General features: G+C 40.0%; 2 protein-coding genes and 1 long non-coding RNA gene across 5 annotated transcripts in view; 2 read left to right on the top strand and 1 right to left on the bottom strand.

Annotated features, from left to right (window-relative positions):
* LOC111833433 (BTB/POZ domain-containing protein KCTD5) overlaps positions 1-9,410 on the top strand; it is a 26,327-nt gene extending 16,917 nt beyond the window's left edge. The window contains exons 5-7 of one of the 2 annotated variants that reach the window (XM_023791693.2): positions 1,046-1,162; positions 4,451-4,576; positions 7,308-9,410. In XM_023791693.2, coding sequence (XP_023647461.1) covers positions 1,046-1,162; positions 4,451-4,576; positions 7,308-7,337 — 273 coding nt within the window. In that variant the 3' untranslated portion in view covers positions 7,338-9,410. The remainder of the gene's footprint in view (positions 1-1,045; positions 1,163-4,450; positions 4,577-7,307) is intronic. The other variant, XM_023791694.2, reaches the window with a different exon arrangement.
* Positions 1-12,339, bottom strand: part of LOC140590911 (uncharacterized) — a 27,032-nt gene extending 14,693 nt beyond the window's left edge. The window contains exon 1 of the long non-coding RNA XR_011991816.1: positions 12,250-12,339. This is a non-coding gene — a long non-coding RNA (uncharacterized lncRNA). The remainder of the gene's footprint in view (positions 1-12,249) is intronic.
* On the top strand, positions 11,677-19,143 carry LOC111854524 (SUMO-conjugating enzyme UBC9-B-like). Of its 2 annotated transcripts, none has more exons than XM_072712580.1 (7): positions 11,677-12,014; positions 14,845-14,924; positions 15,335-15,418; positions 15,991-16,063; positions 16,154-16,263; positions 17,068-17,147; positions 17,405-19,143. In XM_072712580.1, exons 2-7 carry the CDS (start codon positions 14,859-14,861, stop codon positions 17,466-17,468), a joined length of 477 nt encoding a protein of 158 aa, XP_072568681.1. In that variant the 5' UTR covers positions 11,677-12,014; positions 14,845-14,858; the 3' UTR covers positions 17,469-19,143. The 2 variants fall into 2 exon arrangements, with proteins under 2 accessions (XP_072568681.1, XP_072568682.1); XM_072712581.1 differs by lacking the exon at positions 11,677-12,014 and adding an exon at positions 12,116-12,381.
* Positions 19,144-20,182: the final 1,039 nt, after the last annotated feature.

The following is a 20,182-nucleotide window of genomic DNA, read 5'->3' on the forward strand; positions in this document are numbered from 1 at the left end:
GAGCATGGCAATCATCTGTGTTGGCTGGCTTGGTTGCCTTTTATTAAAAGGTCTTTAATAAAGTGTAAATATAAAATTGGTAGATAGTAAGTAAAATAAGGGTACGATGTGCTTAAGGGCAGAAACTGTAGAAAGCATACAGGAATGTTAAAGGCTTAAAATAGTCCTTGGATGATTCATGGAACAGTTTCAAAGTTAATTATACATAATCTTATTTTTTAGATATGGCCCTACCTGAATACTTGGCTTGTGTATAGGCTAATATATTTGGATTTTAATAGCTTTAGCTTGAAATATTGCCAAATTAAGGTTTTTTTTTTTTTTTTTTTTTTTTTTTTTTATAAATACATTTTCTGGCTTTTTTGTGACTGGCTGGGTAATGCATAGCTGCCCATGCATTGACGCTCACGGCTTCATTTTCACGATAGGAATCGCCTGTCTTTTATTTGTCAGGTCAGTATGTGCTTGTGATGTATGTGGTATGTCAGCAACATCCTGTCCCCTTAAGGTAAACATCCACTAAATCTCTGCTCTTATGCAGGTGGTTCATATTATGTTGGTGTGCATCTCATCCATTCATTGCTTTCCATCTGGATATAAAAATACTTGTAGTTATTAATGTTAGGCTTGCACAGCATTCTGGGAAGGCATGCTGCCCCTCCTGTGTCTCCCTCCATTCCACTCCCTCGTCTGTGTCGTTTTGCCAGTGTTGTGTGTTCCTTGTTACCTTTCTGAGGGTGTGTGTGTGTGTGTGTGTGTGTGTGTGTGTGTGTGTGTGTGTGTGTGTGTGTGTGTGTGTGTGTGTGTGTGTGTGTGTGTGTGTGTGTGTGTGTGTGTGTGTGTGTGTGTGTGTGTGTTACAGCAGCCGCCCGCCTGTGTGTACACTGTCCGTATGCCACACACACAATACGCTCTGCTCCTCACACCCCTCCAGACTCGCACAGACTCGTCAAAGCCACAGCGGTTGTGATCTGAGCCTGATGACTGTGGCCTTGTGTACCTGCAGAATGATCCCTCCCTTCTGTGCTCTGATTGGTTGTTGCAGCTTGTCAGTGTAGGCTACGGGCGGGACCACCAGTCAGAGTTTCTGCTGATTGTGTCCAGGGAGGTGAGGGGAGAGGAGACCGGTCTCCCCATCCGCGGCGGCAGCAGCGGCGGCGAGGTGTGTCCCAGCATTCTCTCCCTCCCCCCTCTCGGATACATCACTGCATGCCCCAATACACCCCCCCCCCCCCCCCCACCCGCTGCCATTCCGCTGGGCCTCTGCTGGGACCTGTTCCTCGTTGAAGGAGATGTTCATGATTTATGGTGATTTCCCTGGTTCTTGTTTCCACCATTTCTTCGTCCATCAAAAGAGCCTGACATACCAGAATCCCATTTTCTTTGCCGTGTCCATTTTCCATCCCAGATTTCAGTTGCGCCGTTTCTGTTCCCGTTTGCTAAGACATGAGTGAGTGAAGCTGCTTTCTCATCAGGTTCTTTTAAATGTGTGAGAGATGTTGATCTCAGCACAGAGGAAGAAAAAATACTTTTTTCAGATGATGAAAGATATGTTTTCCTCTCCCGTTAGGATTTTGAGATGTTCAATACGGCATGAGGGCCAATTCTTTGAGCCCACATGCTGTTTTACATGTAATTTTGTATCAGTTTTCTAAAAATTTGATTCTACACAAAACTGATTTGAGGTTCAGCAGACAATGGGGACTTTTTTGGCCTTCATTGAGGCATTTATTTCCATGTTATACTGAGAATCCTTGGAGCAGAGAAACTAAGATTTATTTTTCTCCTGTAACAACTACAGTAATCCTTACTTGTCACCTATTAAAGTTCTTAACATGTACAATGTTGCAAAATGTTTTTTTTTTTGTGAGGTGTAGATATGAAGAGAAAAGTTCTCTGGTAACTGTGTAAAACTGCCCACTACAGCCCAGGAAGAAATGCACTTATGTGAATGGTCATGATTATTACTCGTGAAACCAGTGATGTAAGGAACTGGGCACAGAATTCAGATGCTGGTGGGTTTCCATCTGTAACAGAGGCCACTGTTTACACACGAACAGACAAAGCCAAGCGTGATCGTGGGAATATCCACTTGTAAGCAGGCCTTGTTTGGGCCTGGAACAGGTCAGATTTCTAGGTGATCGGGCTTCTCATTGCACACTATATTAAAGAACATGATGTGTTTGTAAAGCTTGCTTGGTGAATATTCTAGTTAGGTGGATATCCTTTCAAACATGAGCATAGGCCTTGTAGAATTGTTTTTCTTGAATGTAACAGCACTTTCAGAGGAGGTGTACAATGTGGAAAGGATCTGATATACATGTAGAACAGCAAATGTCTCAAACCTGGCAGAAGTGTTGTTGGTCCCACCTGGTACTACAGTTTGCCCATTCTCTTGTGACCCCCCCCCCCCCCCCACGCACACCCCCACAGAAATAAAAAACTCATTAGCACTAAAGTTTCACATCTTAAGATGTTCCCTTTGTTTTTAATTATACATCATGTGCCAGTTTTGTGGGTCAGTGACACACAGAAGTCTTGATGTGAGATGGAACACGTATGTTGGCCTACCACTGAAGTGCCCCTGGGCTGTAGTTGCCAGCTTCTGGCAGACACATTCCATGCGGCCCGTGCGATGCCGTGATACGACGTTTCACGAGAAAGGTATGCCCACGGGATGGCACCTCTGCCCCTCTCCATACCGGGCACCACCAGCCGTGTCAGAGATGTGCCGTTTCCATTCCACGGAGGTTTGGAGTTCCCTGGAGCGGTATGCTGGAGACTGCGAGGTGCCCATCTGCCCGTCTCCCTGCCACGTGTGGCCGCAGGAGGAATGCAGCCCGCGAAAATGACAATGAGGATATGAAACGGTCTAGTTTGCTATTTTTATTTTCCTTCTGGGTTGGAACTCCTCTCCCTTATCTCATAATGACCAAGTTGAACTCCTGTCTGTGGTTCCTAGATGGACAGGGAAGAAGGCCTCGGCTCGCCGCCTTAGTCTGAATTAGGGTGTCGGGGATTTGTGCTGTTATATTTAGCAGAAATTGTACTTCTCAGTAATTTTCACTTTCCAGTGTAGTATCTTTCAGAAATGCATCAAGTAGAAATTCTTAACTTTTCTGTGCTTTTGTTTGGGGGTACAAAAGTGAAAAATATTCTTTCATTTCAGAAAGCCCTAAGTTTGTTTTTTTTTTTGTTTCCCCCCCCCCCATAGTTTAAACCCCCACCTTGCCCCTGCGCCCCATGGTCCTTGTACAAGCAGGAACTTGTACATTCGTTCTACGCCAAAGCATAATTGCACTCTGAACTTGGTCTCTGATTTGGACACAGTGATGCATAATGGCTGGTAGGGTGTCCTTCCTTCTGAGCCTTTTAGATCACAGGTGCGCCGTCGAGCCTGAAGAGGCCCCGGCCGCTCCCCTTCAGTGCGAGCCTCGCTAATCCTCTTACTGAGTCACATGGGCACCACCTGCCCTCTGTGACCAAACTCTTCCCTGTGTGTTTAGTACCTTGATTCTTGGGAACAGACTTCCTGTATTGTCACAGGACAGGCATTTCAGTAAATACTTTTCCACCCTTGCAGTCAGTTTGTCTCCTCTTGTTTACGAGGTTCCTCTCTAATTACTCCCACCCAGGACAATTGACCAACCTTGTGTTATGGTGGATTACTGCAGCATAGTCTGGTGACATGGCACCCATGAGCCGCTCTTCCTCCACTGAGCAGCCGCGCCCTTATCACGGACAGCCTGACCACTCGCGTCTTCCATTCCCTCTCGGCATCATGCTACCTGCTTCTGTATTTCACCTGACACTGTACTTGCTTTTCCACGCCTTTTTGCTTCTGGAGAGTGTAGGCTGGCTTGCAGCACTCGCACGTCTGTGTTTTTGTTTTCCCATTTGTCATCAAGGGGATCAATGTTCTTACATTTCAGGTGCTATGGTTCTAGGTAAGGAGGCGAGATGTCTGCTTTGGAAATACTTGCAAGTACTCCCCCCCCCCCCCCCCCCCCCCAATGCCTAATGAATAATTTAAACAGCTCAAGAATGCTAGGTGATTAACTCCTGGTTCCGGTTACAATTGCTTCCTGGAGTAATGTTTTGTAAAAAGATTTCATAAGCAGAACTGAATCGTGTCCTGTGGTAATGAAGGTCCAGATACCTTGTTGTGATTCAGAGGCCTCTGACAGGTCATTTTGAGTTTTGTTTCTTCTTAATTCGGCGTGAGAAAGCTGCTGTTTATTTTAGGGACTAATCTTTTTATTTTGACATTTATGGAGATATTCAGGTATCAACCTTTGTACGAAACACAACATACAGTTTTCCTACAGTGACTGAGTCATCTCCCATCCCCCCTCCCATTTTGGTACCATCCAGTCCCCGCTGTCAGGAAAGTGCATATTCCCAAATTGACTTCACCCCCTTGTCGTTCTTGGTATCTTCCTCCCTCCAGCTGGTCAGCATTGGCTCATCCTATAACTATGGAAACGAAGACCAAGCAGAGTTCCTTTGCGTCGTCTCCAAGGAGCTGCACAACCAATCATACGGCACCAGTAGTGAGCCGAGCGAAAAGGCAAAGGTGAGATTCCCGTTACATCCCATGATTTCATTGATTCATTTTTTAAATAATATATATAAAAAAATTACATTTAATTGTGCCTTAAATTTCAGATTATTAATTTTGAAGAACAGTTTTTTTGTTTTTTCCCCCCCTCATTCTGGTGGGGGGTATTACAAAACACTGCATTTAATAGGTTGTTTTTAAAAACATGTTTCCAAGGGTGTGTTTATAATTGCTCTGGAGTATCTTTTCAGTCCCCCAACTAGATGTTGAAACACCTGTTTCACCTTTTTTTTTTTTTGCACTACAGAACCAGTTTATTTCCCTGTATTGCCAGTTCATAGAGCTAGAATTCCTGCTGCCAAGTGCCACCAGTTTAATAGTCCTGTCTGGTTTGTCAGCCACACATTAGTGGTTCATACTATGAAAGCTGTAGCAAAATCTAATGTTAACTGGAGTTTGGCTTGGGCTTCCCTCCCAGTGCACTGGTCATAGACCAGTACAGCCGTACCTCTAGGCCCAACTGGAATATAGATGGACCACCAATATACATTTTGAAGCGTTTTTGGAAATAGTAATATTTGACAGCATATTTTCTCTTGTTCTATATGCTACTTTGATCACTTATTTAAAAGAATGTGAATTGTATAGTCGGGCACTCCATGTTTTGATAAGATTTTCCGTGACTCGTTCACACTTGTATACAGCGAATGATGCCCCTGCTGGGCTTCACATTGCGAGTTGTTTTTTTATATATATATATAGTGTGTATATGTGCGCACACACACAGACAGAATGTAAACAAATATTATACTAAATCCTCATCAGAACATTTCAGGTCTGTTTGTCTTGCAAGCCTCAAGATCGCCAGGAGATCAGTGCCGGTAGATTAGAGGAGAATTCTGATCAGAAACTCCCGGAGATACTATGATTGAGGCCTTGTTATGGATACATTACAGCTATAATTTAAAACTAAAATGATGCATTTATTTACAAAAGCTATTGATGTCTTCTCAATATGTCAGTTTTTTTTCTTTCAACAGAGGTATTGGAAAGTGTTGACTGACTCTACACTCATTGCCTTGAATGGGGGAACCCAGAAATTAACTACAAGATAGATAGATAGATAGATAGATAGATAGATAGATAGATAGATAGATATATATATATAGATATATATATATAGATATATATATATATATATATATATATATATATATATATATATATATATATATATATATATATATATATATATATATATATATATATATATATATATATATATATATATATATATATATATATATATATATATATATATATATATATATATATATATATATTCTTACGTCTATCAAAATGTTTCAGAAAACCATTGAGAGAAACCAGGCAAGCTTCTTGCCCCTCTTATCGGATTCACCTTCCAGCGCTTCCCATTCTCCTCTTTTTATTATTTTTTTTTTTTTTAACTTTTTAAACTTGTCTTTCTCCTTCTCCCCCTTTTCTGTACCCTCTGCATGCTGCATGCGGTTCAGAGTGAGGACGAAGAGACAGATTACGAAATGAATGACTCTGATTAGGTTTGGCCTATGGTGAGCACTAAGCTGCCCTGCCGAGCCCCTGCTGAGACATTCGCTCGGTCGGCATTTGCTCAGACGTAGCGACCTGCATCGCACTGGTGCCCAAATCCCATCCTACAGGCCACCGGCGGTTTCACTTGAAATGAACAAAAAGCCAGTGGTTTTTAGGGTTGTGATTTTCGCCCCCGTCATCCCTGTACCTCTGTTTCCATTCCTTTTAATTCTAAGGTTCTACCACATAGGTGTCAAAACAGGTATGGTTTTCATTTCATGTATAAGAATCATTCATGTTTGAGGTCTTTTTAATTTCATCTGAAATGCACCTTTTTCCCCATTTTCTTCCATTTAAAATGTATTTTTTGACAGGATGAGTGGCAGTTTATAATTCATGCTGGCAGGTTGCATTTATTATCTATATTTAGCTATCAGAAGAGAGGTTTAGCTGGGTTTTTTTCCCCCCCATACTTGATACCACAGATGTTGTTCTGTAATAATTGCCACATCTCTTCAATTTAGTATATTTTTGTGTTGCGTTTACAAATCATAAATGTTACACTTTGAGCCAAATGTTACATTTTGGCTAACGTGTAAGTTCAGGATGTAGAGGTGGTAAGACGAAAAGGGAGAAAATGTTACGCATTTCAAATGGGTTTAGAGTGGTTTAAGCCCATATGCCCCGCCCACTCCATCCCGGCACATTGTCCCAGGGTTTGCAGTGCTGACCTTTTTAACCGCAGTGAGAGCTTGTCCGCTTTCAGCCAGTAGTGTCAGTAGGGGATGAAGAGCTTCCTTAAAAAGCGCTTTTCCATCCATCGATTCGACGGATACATGCGTTGTTAGATATGCTGCCCTGGTAATGGACAGTAGCTTTAATATTTAATGGATTCATATTTGTATCTCCTGTCTGCCCCCGGGACCCACCCACTTCTTTCATGGTGCGCTTGAATTTTGTACGTAGGCCTGAGATGGGCTACATAGACACTCAAGCTAGGCTCAGCTCTAGTAGCGTGTGTGTCTGTGGTCTGTAGGGTAGCATCTGCTACTGACCCCTTCCTTTATTCACCCTTTAGCATTGAGTATTGGGGGATTTTTTGGGGTGAGGGGTGTAATGGTGTATTTGTAGGGTAAAGACTGAAGTTTCACAATTTATTTGCCTTGTGTTGCAGATTCTTCAAGAACGTGGATCTCGAATGTGAAGAGAGACAGTATTAAGCCCTAAGAATTTTTTATTTTACTCTGAGCTCCAGGTATAGAGATGTACACACCGCGTTTGATCCTTCAAGATGGGAAAGAAAGAACTTTGATCCAAGCTTCCACCCGTCCTTGTCCTTTTTTTTTATTTTTATTTTTTAAAAGTATTTTGTGTGTGTATATAACAGGTCAGTTTAGTGACTTTCTTGTGCCTGTATAAAACTGGACTTTTTTTTTTCCTCCAATGTTGATTGAACTTTTACAACTAAAAAAAAAGTTAAATATGCATGTAACTTATTAGCTGAGCGAAGACGGTCATTTTTTTGGCCAGTGATTTACTCAGGGTATTTAATTCATTTTTTTCCCTTCTCTAAACTTGAATTATTTTGAGGGATTTAAGTCATATTTCTATTTCAACGGTCGGTCTCTTTAAAAGGCTGGGATTTTGAGGGCTGGGGTGTGGTCTACAGTTAAGTCTACAGAGGGCTGAGAATCTCTCTATTACATGCCCTGTTTTTTGTTTTTTTCTCTAAAGCCTTTGATGATAAAATCTCTTGTTTATAGGTGCATTAAGAGGTATTGTCCACTGCAAGAGACTGAGTTTAGTTTTAGGATAATTAATTCTATACTTGCAGTAGGTTTGGGGGGGAAACTTAAGTACATTTTTGGTAGTTTTTTTCCCCCATTTATATTTAATTACAAAGAACAAAATGGGTTTGTTGTTGGACTGCAAGTTTTGTATACTCTAGAGTAAACTATGTAAAACTGAAGTTGCAGGACTGGATCTGTTGAAACGAGCATCATGGATACATGCATATTTATATGTTGGACCATCTCCACCATTTTTTTTGTACATAATTCTTAGTATATTAAGATTTACAAGTAACACCAGGCTTTTCTGCCTGAAGTTTGTGTGTGTGTGTGCGCGCGCATTTTTTCCCCTTTATTGGCTGGTTTCCTTAAATCTGTTCAAAAGTGAACCCCTTTTTTGCCTTGTGTGATAGCACATGCTCTCAAGCAAGGTATGCTTGTTTAGGTTTTATACACTTGTTTAGGTTTTGTACACTTGTTTTAAACACTGAGATGTGTGGACTTTGAAAGCCTCAACTCGTGCTGTGTGGTTTTTTGTTTTTATGTATTTTTTTAAGGTTAACTCCATTAATGCAGTTTACAATCATGCAAGCTAAAACACTAAGCCTGGATATTTTAATAACCAATAACGTAACTGCTCCAGCCTTACGAACTGACGCTTATGCTAGTCTAATTTGAGAATTCTTATTAGAAAGTATTTAACAGAGTTGCCTTTTTCTTTATGACTAAATCCAGTGTGTGAAGTGCATCTTAAATGTACAGGTTGTCAGTCAGGGATGACTGTAGAACAGTATGTACAAATGGGGCATCTTCCCCACCCTCTTAGATTAAAATATATAGATATATAAAATATATACACATGCACACAAGGGCTTTTAATTATGAAGTTGTACAATCTTTAGAGTTCAATAACAGTGGAGCAGATTCTCTATTGCCACGGCTAGGCAATGTTTACATATGCTATAGTGTTTTGAAGCCTTCCAGTAATCTTGCACACAATTCCTTACACAATAGCTTGTTCTATGTATGGAGATCTAACTGCTCCACAGGTCAGCTGAATTAAAGATGCTTGTAAATAATGCGTTGTGTTCATTTGCTTTGCATCTCATTCATTTTCTAGTTTGGTATATGCTACATAAATACTGATTTAAAATAGAAGTATGAGTCATCTCTTCTTGTAGACATGTACTTCCTAGATTGAAGCGACAGCAGATCCAGTTGGGTGATGGCTGTAATGGGACACACCCATCAGGTCCAGTCTGCCTTCATGAAAACCACAGGGTTGTAATTGGTGTCTTATAGTCCTTTGGTGACATTTCCTGAACCAGGAGGCTCTGTCAGGTATGGCTATGACTGTGTAGTCCTCTTTCCATTTCACCAACACTGCTGAAAATTCACAGCTCATTTTTACATTTCTGTTTGATTTACATGTGTAGTTTGGTAGGTTTTGTTTGGGTTTTTATAGGCCAAATAAAGAGTTTACTTAACCCCTGTGTGTATGTCATTACATATGAGAGTGGAGTGGATTGAAAGGTATGTTATGAAATGTATCGCGAGTAGGCAGCCGTGATCCTGCAATGCTGCTGCTGTATAGCAGGTTTTCTGTCCTATCTGATGAGTTACTACTGCCTGAGACCAGGTGTAGCTCATCCGAGACCAGGTAGGATGAAAAACCAACTGTATACCACCACTCCAGGATCAGGGTTGCCTACCCCTGAAATATATAATGTGTGGATGCTCTGCAATGGACAGGAGCTCCATATATGCAGCCTAGCCTGTGCTTCGTGCAATGCAGACTGTAGGTAGCAGTGCACATCCATGCCCAGATTAACTGCTCAAAGGTGACAATGCAATCCTTTGGTATTCTGTCCTTGAAGGAGCACATGTGGGTGTGTACACAAAATAACAGGTTGTTAATTACAGATCCATGAAAAACATCATGAGGAAACAAGGTAATGCTAGACTAGAGGCCAAAACCTCTCTCACAATAACCTATGACTTTGCATATACATATAGTAGTTGCTTGGTTGAATCTTTACCCATAATTAAACTACAGTAGGATAAGATCACCAATCAGTGATTAAAACTGGTCTAGCAGTATGGTGTAATTGACAGTACTACAGGTAAAATTGCTACACTGCAAGCCACTATTTACTGGTCAAAGCCATGATGGAAAAGTCATGTGTAGCTAATTGTTTTCTCTTAGTAGAAATCTGCATTTGAATTTAAAGAGTATTTCTTATTACCTTTGCAAAATGAGGAAACTGGAAATAGGCCTGTAATTAGGCTATTTAAAATGTTTTTGAGCAGTTCTGCAGCCAGTGTTCTAATAAGTAATGCATGGCAAATTAAATCATACTGATAAGTACCTCTGCAACACAATACATCATGTGATGTGTTTGCATGTATCACTGGCATGGAGTTAATTTGCATTTCCCCCACTTGTCAGAGAAACTAAATTTCAAAACTTCATCTGCAATACTTATATTTTGGCTCCCCCTGGAGTTCTTTTTAATCTCTACTAATCAATATTGTTAAGCAGACGTATTACAGTGGTGCGTGGCGCTAACATTTTATGTCTATCGTACACATCGTTTATCTCAAGGATTCGGTTGTCTTACACTTAAACATAATATAGACGATAAGCCTATAAAGAAAACATAAATTGACTGTTATAGATAGCACTCATATTATACATAAATAAACCCATTGTTTTAATGAGGGAGAAAAATGCAATAGTTATGGTCCAAAACATTTTATATGCATGCTATAAAGTATAGTTTACTTGTATTGCTATGACGTAGCAGTTCATATAATTTAACCTCTTGAATTTAAAAATTTTTGAATAACTGCAAAATTACACATTGGAAACAGATTTGAGCCTCCAAATAAGGGTTTGTTTAAAACAAACACACATTTTCATTAACTTCACATATTTTTCTCTATGGCTGAAGTGGAGATTGTTTATCTACATGTGCACCGTAAAGGGTTTGTTCACTATATTTTAATTTATTGATAAATACATTTCTTGCAATCAGTACGGAATTAATTTATTGGTTCCACTACTAAAACGGACTTAATTTTGCAACTCGCGCATTAGCCTAGAAAGCTACAATGTCACCTAAATGCTTTTAGAGACTAAATTATTTTATAAACCTATATACCAACATATGGACATTGACATGAAATATTCTATTATATCTTCAGCTTCTGGAGCATATGGAAGCATACCGTTAACATGACGTTGAAATATTGACGTATTTATAGCCACCTACTTCTCATTCGCTAACCAAAATATACATATAAAATGAAAACAGACACTAATACAGACGACATCAGCAAATGATTATCTCTAAAGATGATGAAACTGTCATTAAATTATAACTGTATTTTCATAATATTAAGAGATTATTCATCAAAAATGAGAAAAGTACTGCGACGAATCTGGTCGAGAAACTCCTATGTGTTAATAATAATAGATTATAGATATGTATACATACGCAGCTAATGTAACGACCGTTATATCATAAATACAAAAGGTAATACATTTCTTATTATTTTGTATATTTAATTTCTTAATTTAAGACTACACTAAAACGTTGAAACGGCCCCTTTAAATTAATAGGTGTCCAAGCTAGTGCCAGTTAGAAAAATAACGCGAAAACAAAACCACGAATTGTTTATTTTAAAATAGATTAAAACGCCAAACGTATATCACTCTGTAATCGACCATGCAAATAATTATATGACACAGTAGATTGTAAACATGTATTCAAATGAACCTCGTTTTTCTATTGTATAGAAAATTATTTACTATGTGAAATCTTTGTTTTTTTATATCGAAAACTATGAATTATGATAAAACCACACACAGAAATAGAAACGTAGCAAAATTTATCCACAATTGTGTTCAGGCGGTCCTGGGGTTCGCGATAGGTCCTATTTAGCCTGGGAAAAATTCGGTGCTTTTTCAGGAGGGAAACTTGGCAGGGTTTTGTCCCGAGTTAGATACGGTTACTATAAAGGCTAACAGTTTTGAAACAAAAAAATCCATAACATTTTGTATACAGTAGACGTTATTATTACACAAGGTAAGAATTCGTTAGCTACGTGAAGATTTAGTGTAACTGCGGCCCCGTTAGTGTTTACATTGTGTGAGTTAGTGTTTTGTTTGGGTGCTGTGTGAATGAATCTTAGCTAGCTAGCTAGAAGCTAGCTACGGCTGATTGGGGCAAAGAAGAGCCCGCTTCTTTGTCCTGGGCCGTTACGGGGGAAGCATCGTTCTCCGTCTGAATGTCCGTTTAAAGCCACGGCGCGAGAACTTACTTTAACTACAAAGGTTCGGCGGTCCCGGGGTTTGTTGATTAGGGAGCGGGCGCAGTTCGAAATGTGTGACTGTAGCCTCCATGGTAAGACGGGCTGGCTGAGGCGCACGCTATCAGACTCGCTGGGGTGCAGGTGAGACTTGGTCCCTGCAGACTGGGTACTGTTTATATCGTCTCATCTGGCGCTGAAAGGAGCTGTATTTCGCCACCATAGCATGCTACGACCAGCACTTTGAGGTTGGATTGATTGACTTAAAAGAGGAAGTAAATCGAACTGGTGATTGTTTTGGTGTCTAACGCACTTGAAACCATTTACTCTGATGCGTTTACCCGACTTCATCATCACTGATGTTTACATGTGAAAAAATTAAGTAAATCCTTTATTTACGGAAGAAGACGACGATGATGTATTTTTCAAGACCGCATTGGTGAAACAAGAAACCTTGACGGGAATTAGATAACAAAATACCGTGTTTTCAGTGCCTTACCGATGGCGGGCCTGGCCGGAGTGTGTGCTGTAGCCATTACCGGCGCCTCTTCCCTGGGTCGGGCTTGTGTTTTCAAACATTCCCGAAACATTTCTCCCCGGGAACGGCTTCTGATCTCCTCACCAGTCTTATTAAGGCAGTCAGCCATCTGCTGGTAGGAGCAGACCGCCTGTTAAAGCTATCCTGTTAAATAACCGGTGGCTTCCCATCACTCATCCAAATCTAAGGAATATTAATGAATGGTTAAGTGTTTTAGATAAAAAACACAGAAAGTACTGTTTGTAACTTTAAAATGGTCCTTTTCAGATCTAACAGTATAGCTTGTTGTAAACGGGCGGTGTTTCTTTGGTCCTTCAAGTACCTGTTTGTTAGGAATTCTGTTCCGTCATAATCTTTACCTGATTAATTTACAAACGTCTGTTTGTTACACATACCTCTCCTAGCATTTTCTTTGAATGAAGGTATGGGATATGTCTAGTTTTACACTACCTGGAGGTTGTACTATGGGGATTTAATTTTATAACAATAATAAATGGCTCTTTAGATGGCTGTTTAGAGATCTACATGGGTTTAATGTACAGGTGTTGGGTGTTTGTATACTAAAACATAACATAAAGTATATAAAGACAGCCTTTCTTTTCATTCTGGCATTTAGTTTTGGGGGTAGTTTATGGTTGACATTCTAATTAGTTTTTGTCAGACAGCAATTCAGTTTGGAGACATTGATACATTTTAATGCCTGGCATCTTCATTTCTAATGCGGGAAGTATGGTGCTCTGGGTAGGTATCATTAATAAAACGATTAACCGTTATAACGGTATAACTAACAGTTATGATAGTAGTGGGGTTTTTTTGCGTAGGTGCTGCAGTGTATTATGGGATGTTTGTATTCTTTACGTGTGGATATGTATATGTATTAGTTTAAAAAAAAAAAAAAAACATTGCAGCGGTAATTTTAAGCAGTCTTCATTGAAATCGTTAGCACAAAAGTTTGCATGTGATTGTCCCAGTTGAGTAGACCAGCTCTAAATAGATATAATAGTGGTACTAAAAGGTATTCGTGTTTTTTTTTTTTTTTTTAATTGACATCTTTAGAATCTTTAATTATGAATTGTTGCAATTTATGCATGTCTTTGTAATACGTTGTAAATAGTCATAGTTCCAGTAGTATACAATGTTCTGGTAAGGTTGCTGACTCCGAACTGCCGTGTCTGACTTTATTGCTGAACCAAGTGAGTATCTAGCTTTATAATGGGGTATGGAGGGGTTTTTCAAGGGCAGAATGTTGTAAAAGGAGTGGACTGACTGCTACTTGAAAACTGAGCATATGACTATCTTGATCTCTTACCCAGTATGACGTGTAGTATTGTATTAGAATTTAGTGATCGGTGTTCATTTTTCACAACACAGCACACAGTACACAACAATGAAATGTGTCTTCTGCATATGTGACATCGTGACATAGCAGGGGAAGATGAATGCTATGCTAATTTTAATTGATACAGAGTATTCACTGTATGAACTTAATTCCTTTAAAGTTCAACATGGGTTTCTTTTGGTGTCATGCTGATTTCCTAGCTCTGTGTGTAGGTTTTAATACTGATATTTTGGTCCTCGAGTGGAGTCGAAGTTTGATGCAGTTTTGAGCCGATTGGTTATTCTGTTGTATCGTCATGCAATGTTCTAAATGCATTTACAAGACCTCCACGGGAAATTTTATGTAACTGTTTCCCGATGCCTTTGTAGGTTTCTCTATAGAAATTTGGGGTGTACCATGTTTTGTATATTACTGAGGAAAGTTGACTGTGTTGTAGAAGAATCTGACTTCCAAAATTCACTTCTATGGAAACTAGCAAGCAACATGGCTTTATGAATGATATTAAGGATCTTTAAATATTAAACATTAAGCTTCAATTAACTGAGTAGAGTTTTTTTCCTTTCCCTTTCCCCTCCTGTCCTTTTGGTTATTTTCTGTAATTGTCGCTTTCTGTTTTGTGTATAGACACAATAATTTTTTTTATTTATTTATTGGATGTGCACTTCTTTGCCAAGTGATTTGAGTTTCTCCACATGTGTGTCTGGCTTTAATGGAGTCCTCCTGTTTCCAGGAGAACTACGCGTCATGTCTGGTATAGCTTTGAGCAGACTTGCCCAGGAGAGGAAGGCCTGGCGAAAGGACCACCCTTTTGTAAGTAGCTGATGATGAGGGGCTTTTTCATTTGGAAGATGCTTGAGTTGGATATTTTTGTGCTTGAAGTGAACTGTCAAGTTCTTTCATCTACATGCCCCCTAACAAAGCCCCTTTGAAGTCCCTCATTCTGTCGGTATAGTGTACATGTCTGTGATTGGCAATTTTACATGTTTTTCCTAAGTTGTGAGGGTTTCAGCTATTTATTTGGGACCCAAAGACATGTATTTAGGTGAATTGTCCTCTCCGAGTAGCTGTGTGTGTGTGTGTGTGTGTGTGTGTGTGTGTGTGTGTTCAGAATGTCTTCTGCCTTTTTCTGTGTTGCGTGGGATAGTCTCCAGCAGCCGCCCAGTGAACCTGTGCTACATGAGTAGTTGGATTTAGCGTCTAAAGTGGCATCCCTTTCATAGGGTTTTGTGGCGGTACCAACAAAGAATCCTGATGGAACCATGAACCTGATGAACTGGGAGTGTGCTATTCCTGGGAAGAAAGGGGTAAGCAACAGGATCACATATCAGCCTTTGTGACCTGAATCGATGCGAGTATACAGTACGTATAAAGGTACACCAGGGCAACATGACTCTGCATCCAGTACTACGTCACGCAGTATGACTGACACTGGAGGAGTGTCCTTTTTCTGATTGAAGGAGGAACCGCACAGGTTGCAGGTTCAGCTTTCATATTAGCATTTAGCATGTAGTGTCAGACATCTAATTTGATGTTAAATCCCACTGTTTGAAAGTGGCATTTAACTGACACAGGAGAAAAATCCAGTTTTTACTTGCTCAGATTACATCTGGATGTTATGCTCACTTTCTGCAAATCGTCATGCTTTTTCATCAGTTTAAAAACTGTAACATTATACCTGGTAGTAAACAGGCAGAATGTGTGATGCACTGCAAATGTATGATACTTGGTTTAACTAAAGAAGTGTTTAAGTTGATTTGCATTGCTGGGTATCCCACATTGGGGCATGAAAGCAAGCGATTAGTGCCAGGATTGAAGAGTTTGAACTTCTGTACATCTGATAATGTTTCATGAGCTTCTATTCCTCCTGTTTCTCCAGACCCCTTGGGAAGGGGGGCTGTTTAAACTCCGGATGCTGTTTAAGGACGACTACCCCTCATCTCCTCCAAAGTGTACGTCCCGCTCTCCTTCCTCCATATCTATGCCCCCTATGTTTTTCTCTTGGATGTTCTGAACTGTGGTGGCCCTTTCTGTCCTTCTAGGTAAATTTGAACCTCCCCTGTTTCATCCCAACGTGTATCCATCCGGCACAGTCTGCCTTTCCATCTTGGAGGAAGACAAAGACTGGAGGCCTGCCATCACAATAAAGCAGGTGTGGTGGATGGACCCTGGTCCCCATCATTGTAACCTTGGTCGATTTCTGCCCTTGCAAATGCTGTGGCTGGGGGCCTGATGGCTTGGATATATTTTCTCTTCTATCTGTTGACGTAATTGAAAAGGTCTGATGGGGTTTCCCAGTGGTGGATTTCTGCAGCCCGGTTGTCTGCTATTCATGGCTGCAAATAGAGGACCGTTCATTGTGACTTGCATAGCACATGTTATTGTAAATGTTGCGTTATTGATGTAAGCATAGCTATGCTAATTTTTTTAACAGATCTGTGATCTCAGGTGAGGAAAACTATTCTGTGCAGTGAATTGCATGGGGGTCAGAACAGACCTGAAACCGTAAGGTTGTTTGTCTAAATCCCTGTGGGGAATTACATTTGTTTATTTTATCTAATAGACTCATATTCAAAGAGATGTTTAAATGGGGCAAATGACACATTACAAACACGTGCAGTCCGAGTCATCTATGCATAAATGGCACTAGGCTGTGCTTCCAATGAATGCCCAGTTACAAGTGAAGTGGAATAGGAGCAGGGGTTGCACAACATCTTCAACAAAGTAAGGCCCTAATAAGAATTAAGGGGCCAGAAATGCAACATTACCAACATCCAGCAAACACAGAGAGGTATCTGGCTAGTAGAGGAATTCTTGAAAGAGATGGGTCTTGAGGTGTTGCTTGAAGGTAGAGGAGAAAGTCTTTGCTGCTTTCAGTACAAGACCAACATGAAACTACTCCTTTGGATGTGTGTCTGCTAGTAATCTTTAATCTTTCTTCCTTCCCTCTCTTAAGATTCTGTTAGGAATACAGGAACTTCTGAACGAGCCGAATATCCAGGACCCCGCTCAAGCAGAGGCGTATACAATTTACTGGTGAGTGTGTCACCTACTCTCTGCGTAAATTGCTTCAGCTGTTCCAGCAGTTTGTTGCGTTTTGGCTTAATAAAGTACACCTATAAGTAATCACTGATAGATGACCATTATCACCAGTCCTGTTTTGTTGTAACTGTTCCTCTGACCTCTGGACAATAGGTGGCAGTGCAGATGGGTAAAAACTAAACCTTGTGTGGAAGTCTTGCAGCATCTTGTTCTCCGATAAGTGATCTAACTCCTGTTTTTGTCCATTTCAGCCAAAACAGAGTAGAATATGAAAAAAGGGTTCGTGCGCAGGCCAAAAAATTCTCTCCATCTTAAGCGTCAAGATGTCTGCATAACTGAAGGCATTTGGATTTTTTTTTTCCTCTACAAATTCTTCAAAAGTGCTCCATACAAAAAGACATACTGAAGGACTTATTTGAAGCTGAGTATATTATAAATATATATGATATTGTGCCATTTACTGTCCTGATTCTCCTATATTCCAGGTGTCTTGGTTTTTTATTTTATTGGCTACATTGTGATATAGGGAGGAAGGATCTGATTGTAGGTGGCCTGTGCCCCATAACGAGCTGAACTTTAATACTCATAAACCTGTAAAATCATGCTGTGGGTACCCAAGCTTGCTTTTATCCCCCCCCCCCCCCTTTTTTTTTTAAGTTCCCTTTAGGTGTGAGAGACTTGGCACAATATATCACTGCAACTGTCAGAGTTAAAGGCAAATGTCAAATTCTGCATCAAATGAAGAGAATGTCTCCCAAAAAAGACTCTGTCTCCTTTTTTTTTTTTTTTTTTTTTTGTAGCGAGACGACTTTCGTTTCCCCACCGGGTCCATGACGTCTATCTTCCATGGTTTTAATGATGTAAAACTCACAATTACTTTGAAATGTCAGTATTTTGACTGCTGCAAAAAAAAGGAAAAAAAGGAACCTTTTATACTTTCTATGACTGTGTAGATCTGTGCTCTGATGCCGGTCCCTGCCAGCAGGTCCCTTACGATGCTGCCGCTTCGCCCATTTCAGTCTAAATAATCAGCTACGCAGAATTTGTAGCTGGCTACTGCTATTCTTTGTGGTGTGTTTTTTTTTTTTTATTTTTTTTTTTATATATATATATATAAAAAAATCTCCGTTTTCCTCTCTGCATCACTCTCCATGTTTTGTCTTACTGATTGAAATGTATTGGACATTAAAAGCCCCCCCCCCCCCCCCCCCAACCCTTCCACTGCTCTTCACGGGGTCACATACCCTGAAGGAAGTTTTTGAAGGGTGTCTTCTTGACCGAAGCTCACCGCTTTGAATTGTGAGTGCTCTCAAAATAATACCCACACCATGTAGTTGTAGAATTCTGCCGTCTATGGTAGGTTTATTTAATGAATATTGGAAGTCAGATTCATATAGACTTATTTGATGATGATGCTGGGGTGATGGGTGGGGGTGTTGCCTTCCTGCTCTCCATCGCCATTGGAGGAGTTGAGCCAATGGGTTCGCACTTAGCAAAACCTTAATTGTATCCTTGAAGCCGGGTGATAGAAACTTACTGCGTACCTGAATGTACTTCTGGTTTCAGTTACAGGAATCCTGGTAGCAGTAGCAACTTTAACAGTTTGGCACCAAACAGAAGTACTTTTGCATTATCGTTTCTTCTCTTCCCATTTTCCTTAAATATCCCCTCTGTCGCCCTGTATGAGCCTGGGTGTTTTGGCCTTGGGTATCTGTGTACAATGAGCAAGCATAAATGTTTTTGTGTGGTTGGCCATGGTGGGATTTTTTTCTTTTAATTTTTTTTCCAGTTTTCAGAGAAATTATACTTTTTTCACATTTACGGAATATGTAATGGTTCTGTGGATTGTCAGTGTTTTTTGAATATGTGCTTTGGGCATCACTTCCTCTAATTGTTTTACTTATTGTATGCTCATTTCCTTTTTATGTTTAAACAACCTTAGTACTTTGTTTTATCAGTTAGTTTTCAATAAACTTTGCTGAATATTCTACTGAGGTTTTTTCTATGCTAGCCCGCAAGCACTCCTTTTGGTTTTTTTTGTTTTATTCTTTTTTTGGTTTTTTAGATAGGGTTGGGGGGGAGGGTTGATGTCAATAAAAATAATAGTGGATGGGTGCATTCAAATGTCTTTGTTTAACTTTGGATCCGCTTATTTTCCCTACTGTTCTTTCAGCCTTCCTTTCCTGTTCTCTTTGGGCTCCTCCCAGTACTGCCTGTTACCCAAGGCTGTGAAGTCCAGTCTTATTCTGTGAGTGTCTGTGTCCCCCAATTTGTCTTGCATCCCATTAATCTTTGGGGACGAATGGGAACATCACCAGATTTTCCTTATCTGTTGCGCTGAATCCTAGTTGAATGTGTAACCATCCTAGGATAGTCTTGGAAAAATCTCATCTTTGAAATTCCTATTCTTCCTTCTGACACCTGGATCCGTGTTAAATCTTGCTAATCTGAGCCTCTGCAGTTTTATTTTATTTTTTTTAACCGAGTCTTTAAGGTAATGTCATAATTAGAATGAGTAGTCAAATACATGGCTGAAATTATTAGTTCTATTAAGCATGGTGGAAGTTGGAAGACTTGTCTAACTACATCCATGAAATGGCATTGTAGAAGATATGTAGTTTTTCTGGCATTTACTTTTGTACGTGTGTGTGTGTGTATATATATATATATATATACACACACTACTTAGTGCAATATTCTGCTTAAAGTGGTTTTGGACGTCTGTCATCCAGACATTATAATGTGTTTAGGAATCTGCATTGTGTTAAAGGATGTCCATTTGTTCACTGACCAGTATGAAAAGTATGGGCTGTAGCTTCAGTTCTCTGTATAAAATATGTTCGGCCTTGAGTGATCTGGGGAAAACACCTTATGTGGTGTGAAATGCCCGTCTTAGAGCAGGTCTGTGTAAACATTGACTTGTGTGTAGCCTCCTCCTGTTCCAGTGTTAAAACCTGTGATCTTTGGAAGCTTTAATAAAGATTTAGAGAAAATCAATGGAACTTACAGAGCAACAGACATTTGACAGC

The sequence above is a fragment of the Paramormyrops kingsleyae genome, chromosome 5 (genome assembly GCF_048594095.1).
Source record: "Paramormyrops kingsleyae isolate MSU_618 chromosome 5, PKINGS_0.4, whole genome shotgun sequence".
NCBI lineage: Eukaryota > Metazoa > Chordata > Actinopteri > Osteoglossiformes > Mormyridae > Paramormyrops > Paramormyrops kingsleyae.